The sequence below is a fragment of the Bos indicus x Bos taurus genome, chromosome 20 (assembly GCF_003369695.1).
Source record: "Bos indicus x Bos taurus breed Angus x Brahman F1 hybrid chromosome 20, Bos_hybrid_MaternalHap_v2.0, whole genome shotgun sequence".
Taxonomy (NCBI): domain Eukaryota; kingdom Metazoa; phylum Chordata; class Mammalia; order Artiodactyla; family Bovidae; genus Bos; species Bos indicus x Bos taurus.
This window is the reverse complement of record NC_040095.1, coordinates 12,361,394-12,373,663: the sequence shown is the minus strand read 5'-3', so window position 1 is coordinate 12,373,663 and position 12,270 is coordinate 12,361,394. Positions and strand designations below refer to the sequence as shown.

Here is a 12,270-nt window from a genome sequence, read left to right as displayed (position 1 = left end):
GGTATCATCATTGAAAGTTGGTTTTTAGTGAGTAATTTTGATACATTTGAGATCCAGAATTGATTTCACAAGATGTGTCTAAAGTTGGTGTTGTACAGATCTTCTATCAGGAGATTTCTAGTACTTTGGGTCTTGTTTACCTGTTTAATTTGTTCAGCAGGTAGCTCAAAGCTCTGTATATAGTAAGAACTTAATACATATTTGTTGAATTAGAAAAAATTCAGTACAATTCTCATGTACTGTATAACAGACTACGTTAGGCACTGAAAATTCAAAATATGCTTTTTGTGTATCTATACATATGTATAACCAGAGTTTATCCTTCACCAACATTTAGAATAAGTTAGTGAGAAGTGGCAAGAAATGAAATATAGAACACATCATTATTCCATTCCATTTTACCTATGGTGACAGGACATAGAATGATTAAAATGATCAATATTCAGACTTAAGTGGTTAGCCTGTAAAATTATCTTTCTCTGCAAACCTTTGACCAGCACTGTTGTCTAGTTTGGCCATATTAAACAGACCAAAGCTATCAAATCTGTTAGGCACTAAATAATGTGAGCTGGAAAAATACTATTTGCTCTCAGGTACAATAAAAAAACTGTAATAGAATTTTTATGTTTAACTGAGTAGTATAAATGCTATGTACAAGAAGTGTAACATTGTTAATTGCATACAGTAGGGAACACAAGTACATTTTGGGTGTGTGCATTCAGTTGCTCAGTTGTGTCCGACTCTGTGGCCCCATGGCCTGTAACCCACCAGGCTCCTCTACCCATGGAATATTTCAGGCAAGAATACTGGCGTGGTATGCAATCTCCTTCTCTAGGAGACCTTCCCGACCCCAGAGATGAACCTGGATCTCTTGCATCTCCTGCATTGGCAGGTGGATTCTTTACCACGGGCGCCCCCTGGAAAGTACATTTTAATATATTTAAAATGATTTGAAGTGGTGCCTCCATAAATAAAAGAGCATAAATCCACTCAAATTTTCAAGGGTTTTATTTTGCATTTTTTAAACTAAGTATAATTGATTTATAAGATTGTGTTTCAGGTATACAGCGTAGTGATTTGTTTTTTGTTTGTTTGGTTACTTGTTTTTACAGATTATTTCCATTTTAGGTTATCACAAGGTACTAGGTATACTTCTTTGTGTTATACAGTAAATCCTTTATTGCTTATCTATTTTACAGATAGTACCTAGTTTGTATCTAATAATCCCATACCCCAAATTAGTCCCTCCTTCCTTTCCTCTCCTCTTTGGTAACCATAAGTTTGTTTTCTAGATCTGTGAGTCAGTTTCATTTCTTATGTAAATTCATTTGTATTACTTTTTAGATTCCGTGTGTTATAAGTGACTTCATACGGCGCTTGTCTTTCTCTCTCTGACATACTTCACTATGCATGATGCCCTCCAGGTCCATCCATGTTGTTACAGATGGCAGTATTTTGTTCTTCTTTATGGCCAGGTAGTATTCCATTGTATATATGCACCACAGTCCTTAAGCCAGTCATCTATTGAGAGGCACTTGGATTGCTTCCATGTCTTGGTTATTGTTAATTTCTCCTCACATTCCCAACCCTGTCCTCCTTCAGTCTTTTCCATCTCAGTTCAAGTCACCATCTATCTATCTTGCTTAATCCTAAGATTTAGGAGTCATCCTATATACCTATACATATATAGATATAGATATAGGATATATACATAGGATATCTATATCTATATCTATCTATATATTTTTTTTCACTTTGTGGCTTGCAGGATCTTAAAGGTCCCCTGACCAAGGATCAAATCCAGGCACTGGTGGTGAAAGCTCTAGACCGCCAGGGAATTCACTAGGAGTCATCCTTGCTTCCTCCCTTTCCCTCATTATTCCACTTGGTCTAGTTTTCAAGTAAATCCTTTTGGGTCCACCATCAGAACATACCTGAGCTCTACTTCCGTTCTCTCCAAACCACCATCACCTCTTACCTTGTCAGCCTCCTTTCTGATCTCCCTGCTTCTGTTCATTGCCTGCTTAGAGCCCAATGGACATGGAACAGCATGAGGGCTCTTTCTAAAATGTAAGTCAAATCATACCACTCTTCTCTATTAGGAAAGGATTGATAAGTATTTGTCGAATTAATCAGATGACAATGAGAAGTGGTACTGGGTGAGGAGAGTCAATGTGACAAGGATAAAAAAACCAAAGAGGTTCAGAGAAGCCAGGTTTTAAGAAAGCCTTGATTTATTGTCCGTAATTCTCTTTTTACTTGAAAACCCAGGCATGAAAGTCTATTTATTGGCCTGCTGTACAGGCATGCCTGGTGGTCTAGGTGGTAAAGAACCTGCCTGCCAAAGCAGGAGACGCAAAAAGATATGAGTTCAGTCCCTGGGTTGGGAAGATCCTCTGGAGAAGGAAAAGGCAGCCCACTCCAGTATTCTTACCTAGAAAATTCCATGGGCAAAGGACCCTGGCAGGCTACAGTCCATGGGGTCGCAAAGAGTCGGATGTGACTGAGCGTGCACAGGCTATATACTCTGTTATATTGGCCTGCTGTGAACGCTTAACTGCTTGCCCTAAGAGAGTGCTACTGAAGGCCAATCAAGGTTTTTCTCTGTCCACTTAGAGTCTAAACAGCTGCCCAGGTTTAATTAATATCCCACAATTCTATCTGGACAGTAGCCAGTTTCTGAAATGGCTAAGTGAGAGAGGATTTTTAACTCTCCTATTGCATCAGCTGGATCTGATAGCATAGACATCAGCTTCTCAGGTGGATTTGAACTGTTATTCTTCAAAGTCCGCTCAGCCTGCGATCCCTGCATAACTGTTCAGTTGTCCCTTCATCTGCTGCCATTACATTTTGCAAGGGAGTCCTCAGTTTGGTCCTGTGAAGTGTGGACTTCAGGTTTTTCCACACTGTCAGTTTATTGCTGAGCATCTCCTGCAGAGCGATGAGGAACACAGTGCTGTTTGTTAGGGTATAGAAAAGTCACAACTCATTTAAGCCGATCATCAAGTAATGACAACAAGGATTAAAGTGGGGGCTTACTCTTTGATCCACCAGGAGTTTCAAATGGCAATTATCATTAATTCTTGGATTCCCTCAGTCCTGATAGAAAATCAAGGCAACCAGAAACTATCATTTTGTAAACAGGCAGCTATTAAAAACACATTAATAATCTATAGTGGGTATAGCATATGCCTTTTAAAAAGATTTGCAGCTTGTTTCTCTGCGGTGAAGACGGAGGACTTCTCCAACCTAATTACAAAGCAATCAAACAATTTAATTAATCTGGAAATCACTTTCTTAACAATAACTGCCTCCAAAATGAGGCACCCCGTGTAGCTCTGTTAGGTAAGTACTGTTTTGATGTACTGCCTGTGTGTTCGCCACGCCGGTTCCCCCTGGGAATCACGGAGTTAATTACCTATCCAGCGCCTGCCCACCCACCACTAAGGCTTCCTTTACCAGGTCAGAAGCAGCGGTCTATAACGTGTCCTGGCATTCAAACATCCAAGAGCCAGCAAATCCCTTTGAACAGCAGGATTTGAGTTATAAGCAAGTGCTGCACATATGGGCAGAGAATTAACTGGCACTGGTTTTCGTTTGAGAGTCTCACAGGTATTGCTTTGCAGATGGGTGGATGAATTCAGAGGGCAGTGCTGTGCGTCGTGAAGGTCAAGTGTAGGACTCTGGTTCCACTCCACCTTGTTTTCCTGTCCTGGGAAAGTGCTACAAGTGTCCAGAGCAGTCTGGTCCTCATCTCCAAGCGAAGAGTGTATAAAGTGTGCTTTATATTTCAATCTGTTCTAAATTAGTGTTGTTGTGTATCACAGAACAGTGTCCCTAAGTCCTCAAACACAACACACAAATCAATGTTTGTTTCAAAGAACAAAGGCCTCAAAGATTGATGTGTGCCTATCTAGTCTACTCATCTTGTAATTTCTCCCTGAGGAAAACTGAGGAATTTTCTGTAACAAATGACACAAAAAGCTCTAGAATACTCATCTATCCTTTTCCTCTACTATTACTACTGCCCCAGTTCTCTCTAAAAGTCCCTGTTAGTGGAGTAGTCACCCTCCCAGTCTGCTAACCTTGGAAGTATCAGTTAGTCTGTAATCTTTTTCATCACTTAGTTTTGATCCATCACCAGTTACACTTGGTTTGGTCACCAGAACATGCTTTCTGTTGGCTTTCCATACCCTAATACAGCTCCTTCTTCTTGGCAACTCCTCTGTCCACTCAACATACACCAGGTTAAAATATCGAGTGCCTCTCTTGCGTTCAGATTTCTCTTAAGCCTTCCACTGCTGCTGCTGCTGCTGTGAAGTCGCTTCAGTTGTGTCTGACTCTGTGCGACCCCATAGACGGCCGCCCACCGGGCTCCTCCATCCATGGGATTCTCCAGGCAAGAACACTGGAGTGGGTTGCCATTGCCTTCTCCCAGCCTCCCATTAGGTAGTACCAAAACATGTGGTTCACAACTCATTGACTTGACCAGTCTGAATTCCCTGATAGTAGAGTCTGTCTCTCTACTGCATTGCCTAACTGTGGATTGATTTTGTCCCCTTCCTGAAGTCCTTCCGTTCCTTCTCTTATCCTGAGCTTGCTGAACTGCCCTCAAATTAAGCTGCAGTCTCCTGTCCTTAAGGAATTACCAAGTATTCTAGTTCACACTGCCCTTGTTTTCTCCAGTAGCCCACTGTACGTAAGGGCCTTTGTGATAATGTGGGATGTGTGTATTTCTATCTCAACCAGCTCTTCAGTGTGCCCAGAAACAAGAAGCGAGATCTGTGATTAGTAGGAGAATACAAATGGCTATATAACTTGGAGCTGAGGAATGTTTTCAGTGTGTGGGCCTGGAAAGGCCACATAGAATGAGAAGGCAAAACCCAAGATTAGAAATGGTTGAGGGTAGCCCTGATTTTTTCTTTTTATCCTGTTTTTTTAAAGAGTGGAGTTAAATTAACCTACCTCTCTATCTCTGTCTCTGCCCATTCATCCTCAGTGTGATGGGCCACCATATCTTGTAAGAAGTTACATGGTTTCCTGGGGGGCCGCTTGTTAAAATCTCTAAAAGTGAAAAGGTTCTTAAGATAATTCCTGTTTTTGCCTCCTTCAGATTCTTCAAAATACTTAATAAGCTCCCTCTACTTGTTCTGGTTGATCTCATATAATCTCCAGATATAATGTTCTCTTTACAAAGAACACAGGGCTAAGAATTTGGTGCCAAGTTTTATTGGCCTTATTATTTATTCTCAGGGATTAGAGTAGTAGGGATTGTTCTCAAAATGCCTTGGCTTCAATCAGTTGTTTTGTTTCTCATAATTTACTGATAGTTTGTTCTGTGTGGGGTGTGAGCAAACCAATTTTTTTTTTCCCCAAATAAAAACAAAATCAACCCAGAGGTTTCTGGCATTTGACCTGTTTCCCTTTAGAAACAAGATTTCTAGCCATCTTGAAATCAAGACCTTTTAAGGAATATGAAGAGCAATGCGCAAACTAACTAGGGGAGGGGCTGGGGGAATGAAGGCTGTTGGGAGAAGTTCAAAGAATTTAATTTAGCTGTGTAGATAAAGGACAGAAAGGGTCCTGGATTACCGGATGGCAAAAGCAGAATCCATTTCTCTAGAGGCCCAAGAAACAACAGATGCAAAGGCATGATAAATTTCATTGCAGCGGGGGGAAAATGCTTCTTGATTCTCTATCCATAAAGAAAGGGGCTTTTCAGCGCTTCCCAGTTAAATGACTTTAATTGTGCTGTCTGTCATAAACTTAATGGCATCTGTTGATGCCATCACTACAAAATCTGCAACTTTAAGTTAACTGAAAAATTTCAGTAGAGGTGCAGCCAGTCCAGAAGTAAAGGTAACACTGAAATTATCCCCTTCGATGTGTTAATCTATTCTTTTTGCACACAGGTAATAAATTGGTTACCTTTATGGCTAGGTGCCATTTTATGTTCCTTCCACCTAATTACAAATCGTCACTTCCGGTGTGAAATCAGCAATGTGGCACACTGGCTTGCTGTTAAGGATTAAACATGTCTTCTTGATTTATTTTCTGTGTTTCAAGAACATGCAGCATTTGTTTGCAGCCTTTCCTAACCTCCTTGTTTAAACGGGCTACAGTCCCATCCGGTCCTCAGGCCATTCTGCCAGCCTAATTAACCATGCAGAGGGAAGCGGGGTGGTCTGGCCTGCCTTGGGCCTCCCCTCACCCGCTGCCTGTCAAGCTTGCCCAATGATCAGCAACAAGTTGCATGTTCTGATGGGGAAAGTAGCAAGCCTCCAGACGAGCTGTCACCTTACATAAGCATCCATGTTCCACCCACCACGTAAGAACCTGGGGAAGACACCTTCTGCCAGCCGCTGGGTGGCTGTGGCTTTCCAGGCAGCCTGGCCAGTCACCCCCTCAGCTGCCTAGGAGCAGAGGGACTATTGAAGAAGATACTTGTGGGCCTCTAGGCTGGGTCGTTTGAGGTCTGAACTGCTGGGGTTCTCCCCAGTATTTATGCCCTGTTCTGACATTTCTGCCTTTAATATGTGTGCTTTGAAAAATGAGGATTTATTGAGAACTCAGACTTTTATTCTTAGTTTCGGTAAATAAAAATACTGAGGCTGCCTTCCTAAAACGGAAAGCCTCACCCTCCCAATTGAAGCTTATCTTCTCTGTCTATCCTACTGTGGAAATGTTAACATCTGGAAGAGCAGGAACCAAGACATATGTATGTATTCATTATTCTGTGGGACTGAAATACTTACATTATGCAATATATGGATGTCTGCTGGTTGGTGACATGGGTTTGTTTATTCATATATTACACCCTTGGAAAGTTGTGCTGGAACTCAAGCCAATCCCTTCCTCCCCTCCAAATAAAACGAAAGCAGTTTTTGAGGAGATGAAAATTTTACAAAAGTGTACAGAAGCCTACTGCTAAAGAGAAGAGCGTTCTGGATGTAGCTAATGATACAAGAATTAAATCTTCATGTCATTTTTTTTCTTCTTCTTTCTCTCTACAGGAAATAGCCCTCAAGATAGTCCAAGAAATTTCTCCCCCAGTGCCTCTGCTCATTTTTCATTTGCACGGAGGTAAGAACTTTTTGTGAGTAGAATGATAAAGTGTTGTGTGGAGAAACCCTCCTCCCTGCCCCAGGTCCTCCACTCCCCATTAGAGTTATGGATGCCTCCCTTGGTTCTTCCCTAGATGGTGGGCTCCCATTAAGGGCAGAAGAAACCATTTTCACCTTTTCTCCCATCCCCAGTGTAGTGTCTCATACATGCTTTTGATGCTCAACAGATTTTTACTGACTTATCTGAGCTTACATTATAATTCATCCATGTGTCCTGGTGCAGTTGTCATTGTTACTGAAACACTCAAAAATAAATAAAAGTAAAAATGGCCTTACTTGGGATCACAAGGTATAAACTCTTAAGATGCCTCTTTCCCTGAGAGCACTAAGCCAGCAATTTAGTGACTTTCCTGAGTGTTTTCTCTTCCTTTCTTAGTTAGAATTGGACTCCAAACTGTTACCAAAGCTTTTATCTTGGGATCACCTACTGTGATTTCTCCCAGTCAGAGATGTCTGCACAGCCTCCTCTTCTGTGTGTGAAATTAGTGTACTTTCCCTGTCACATTCATATCTTCACTTTCCTCCATTCCTCTTCCAGCCAGGGAAAACACACAGAAGACAAAATTGCCCCTTTAGCCAGGTTTCTGAATATTCGGAATGAATTGCTTTTATAGTCCGAATGTCCTGCATATGTATTAAATTTTGTTCAGAGAGCTAATCATACCCTGAAATGAATTAAAGTAACATTTAATCAAGACATACAGGTAGGTTAAAAAAATAGGTTTAACACATTAATGTGCAAACCTGCAGGGTCATCACTGCCATGTGTCATCACGGAGTGTGTTTTCTGTTACTAGGTCCAGAGGAAAGGATCTGCTTACAGTGTATTCGCAATTCCTGATAATTAAGATTCTCTTGTCTAATCATACATTCCCCACCACATGGTAAATGCCTATGTGTACCAGGCCTTCCCCATAGGGAGGACAAGAAGTAATTGAGATGTGATCTCCAAGGAACTTTCTGAGACCCACACCCTGGTTTTCCCCAATTCCAACTTTGATTATTTTAGTCCTCTTACAGCCCGTAAGCACTGTAAAGAAAATGTGACAATTAATTGGTTCCACAAAGCCTGTGTTTGTTTGTCCAATGAATATTAATTCACGATGGTGCTACTATTCTAAATGAAAAAGGAAATCCTATAAAAATTGGTTTAAAAAAGAACACAGCGTAGTCCTTAAAATACGTTTCTTTGAAAAAGAAAAAAAAAAAGCAGGGAGGTGGTGGTGGAATGCATTTAATTACTTTAAATAAAAAGAAAATGCACATCTCATAGCCTGTTTTTAGATGTGACCAAAATCAGTCTTTTAATCCTGCCAGGTTTATAAAAATGAAGAGAACCTAATAATTGAGTGGCCGACTAGAGGACAGATGACTCTGGTTTCTGTGCTATTAAAAAAAAAACAAAATACACAAACCCCCAGGCATGTTAATTTTTGACAAATAAGCTGTAAACCGTAACAGAAAATTATCACAAGAGACCTCTGGTTCATTTTGCAGCAATTTCCAGATGGAACTCACTGCACAGTCTTCAAAAAGTATTAATTTAGATTAGGACTTGAGTGATCATCTTTTTAAACTTTTATTCAAGTAAACAGAACCTGTGTTTTCTATGAAAACTCAAATTGGCCTGTTTTTAACATCTGGCATCTTTCTCTTCCATTTTAAAGTTGATTTTTCATTCAAGAAACATGGAAATTCAACCCATGGGTCTCCATTCCCTACCATTTGGTATCATTTCTGAGACCTTAGCAAGTAATGCCATTTGGGGAGTCCCACATTTTATTATTTTGTATATTCAGTTCAACAGATGGAAGAGATTGCCCTGTTTTAAAAATTATTCTTGGGTAAAGGGATAAAGGTCGGACTTAGGAATCTTTTCTGACCCTACTTATAACGTGTGAGAATTCCCCTCAGTATTCATCTCCTGGTAATATACTAGTTGCAGTTAAGACTGGGAAATGAGACAACACACAGTTGCTTTCCATACTATCTAGTATGTGTCTGAGAGTGAAATTATCAAGTTAATTTTTTTAGAATTGGATTAAAATACTAGGATGAAAATGCATGTCATAGTGTAGTGGGTTTTGTCTGGAACAAGGAGACATATTTGTATTTTGCTAGTAGCTGTGATTGTTGTTATTCAATTGCTGAGTCGTGTCAGATTGTGACCCCGTTGACTGCAGCACACCAAACCAGTAACTGGGATACTGATTTACATCCACCTGCTTGTGGAGTTACCTAATGTTGTCTTCCTTGGTGGTAAAATGGAGGTGATGACGTTGGTTTGCCTTCCCTAGAAGTTGTGTAGAGGTTTACATGTCATGCATTGCTTTCACATTCTTAGAAATATTAAGAGAGCCCTGAATAAATGGGGATGTCTCCTGGCTGCCTGGTTGTTATTTATCAGGTGAAATATCAGAATGGATCTCCATAGACAAGTTACTGGAACAGATTTGCCCGCTGAGGTCAGGTCATGAGACACTCATTGAGCACAGGTGGGCTGAAGTTACTCTGGTTACATTATATTGGCATAGTTCATCTTGTTCCAGTATCAAGTAGACCATAAAATGTATCATGCCAGATGACTACAACAAACAAATAATGAAATCTGCTTCCTCTTTATACAGTTGTAATAGCCAGGTTGATACTGGAACTTTTCCTTCTTCCTTTGTCGTACACCATATTAATCTAACTTTTTGTGGTTAGTATGGAAATGATGGAGGCTTGGGGGGAGGGGTGGATTTTGAGCCGGTTGTTTTTGTTTGTTTGCTTTGGTTGTTGTTGATTTTGCTAGTCGCTTTGTAGCCTGTGTTCCCATCAGATGTTTTTCTCATGTTACATTTCCATTTAGTTTAACATTGAAATTTCCACCCACAAAGGAAACACACTTTTCAAAAAAAAGCCTTGTGGCTTTGGCAAGAATGTAGTTTTGTTTTCAGGTAACATTGTACTGGTAGCTGCTACAAAGGAAAGAAAACGTTATTAGTAGGATCCAAATTGTACTTCTGTGGATAGCTTTCTTCAAAAAGGGCATGCTGTCTCTTAGAGCATGTATACAGTGTTGTTATATACGAAGTTCTCATGTGCAGTTGTCATGGTAATGAAAATGCAAGGTCCTTTGTGTTCCGTTTGAGTAAATAGACACAGACAACTCAGGGAACTTTGTGAGACATAAATGATTTCTGGTCCATGGCTGTACGGAGTACTGAGCACATTCTTGTTTAAACATCTTTCTAGTCCTGTGTTTTCCAGAGTAAGCAAATGTAATTTATGCTTCAGAACTAATAAGCACATGTCTCCTCTTGGAGTTGTTCATTCATCTGAAATATGTTCACTGATACCTGAGGGAAAGGAGAGTTAATGAATCACAAAGCAGAATCATGGTGGGGGAACTTGTGTCCCTCACTCTTTCCAAAGACTAGTTTCTGATAATTGCTATTAAATGGACTGAATAATTCTTTGAAAGCCATATTCTTTTAAAAATTGGAAGTGTCTAAAATAGAGAGTCCAGGCATAGGTTCTTAAGTCCGTAATAATTAGCCAAATAAGCCAGGACCAACCTGTGTCCATTTAATTGATGGTCAGTTGTCTTTGGAAACATGTTATTAGAATTTGTTTCTTCTTAAATCTTTTAACATTTTAAATTGTATAAAATTATTTCTGGAGAACTTGTGGCATTTATTTTCATTCCTTCTATCTGATACATTTACAAACATCTTAATTTGCTTCTTAAAAAAAAAAAAATACTTGATTCAATTGTACTCCAATCATGGTCACAGAATTGACAGGTAAATTTTACTAAAATCTTAACATTGTACTACTTCTGTGATTTATCCACTTGAATTTCTCATTTTGTCTTTGAGGACCATTTGCGTTTATTGGAGGTAAAAATAACATCCATTGTGGCCTATGATTATATTCTCCCTTGATTATAGTTTAGGCTAAGATGTCAGTTTTCTACATAAACATGTGATTGACACATTTCTCAAATTCAAGTCAAATTCTGAAGAATTCCCTGATGTCCCCTTATAGTGAATGTGTCTGTGGTCAATTTGGTCTACTCTTATCTCTCACTTGGTAAGTTAGTATAAATCATGAGTTACAAAAGGCTACATATGGTCAAAGAATGCAGTATAGCTCTTTAGAAAAGTGTGTTTTTCCTTTTCTCCCCATGGCAAATGTGTGTATATTTGTCTTCACTGTGTTATGTGATTTTGAAGGCATAGTCCTATTCAAAATTGCTAATAAAATAGTCATTTTATTATTTATAATAAAATAATCCTACTTTAGCAACAGGATTGTCTTCACTGCTTTGACAACTCATCTGAGACCTTTGGAATGATCCCAATTAATAACTATAGAGTTCAACCCAGAAGCTATCCATCCTGTTGCCATTTGGAGATAAAAACCATATTCTATTAAGACTCCTGACAGCTTCACCTCTGTGACTAGTGCAGGTCACTCTACTCTGCATTAGCATCTACCACGAGTGGAGAATTTTCTTTCTTCGCTCCCTGTCACTGGCCAGAGCTGGGCCGCATACTCATAAACTCTGAAAGAGGCATTTACTGGAACACTTTATAAAGCCAGGTCATGTCAGAAGGTAATAACTCTTAAGAGATTGTGAACACAAGGTCAGTCACTTTCTTAGTGCTAAAGTTATTTGCCACTTAAGGCTTGAGCCGGCCACGAGCCCCCTGATCCTCCCTTCCTTTGGTGTTATGAGTAGGATTGTTCTCTTGAAAGTAATAAGCTGGAAGTCTTTAAGATGCGGTGGGAGTCCCCAGAGGCTGTTATACCACGCTGGAATCCAGGCCCTTCCAAAGATCGTGGCCCCAGTTATCAGTTTGCACATAGGAGTGTTTTCCTCCTGCCTTTCTATTTTTATTCATCTGAATCTGCTGAGTCCGACCAATGTAATTATCCCTGGTATTCATTTTGTCAAAGTGTATTAGTGAGAGATCAATAATATGGATCAACCCATTCACTTTCTACTTGTTTGGGTGTATTGATTCAGTTTAAATAAAAGTCAACCTGCTGTATAATGTTTGTTTACTCTGGCCCTTGCTGAACATTTCCACATCCTCATTGACTGCGTTTGCGTCATTTGTTCGACTAAGAACACTCGGTTTCCCTGGGGTTCCCG

At 39.8% G+C, this 12,270-nt stretch overlaps 1 protein-coding gene across 11 annotated transcripts in view; it reads left to right on the top strand.

Annotated features, from left to right (window-relative positions):
• MAST4 (microtubule associated serine/threonine kinase family member 4) overlaps positions 1-12,270 on the top strand; it is a 619,741-nt gene that overhangs the window by 531,628 nt on the left and 75,843 nt on the right. For all 11 annotated transcript variants that reach the window (XM_027519962.1, XM_027519961.1, XM_027519964.1 and 8 more), the window contains one exon: positions 7,014-7,083. In XM_027519962.1, the coding sequence (XP_027375763.1) occupies positions 7,014-7,083 (70 nt within the window). The remainder of the gene's footprint in view (positions 1-7,013; positions 7,084-12,270) is intronic.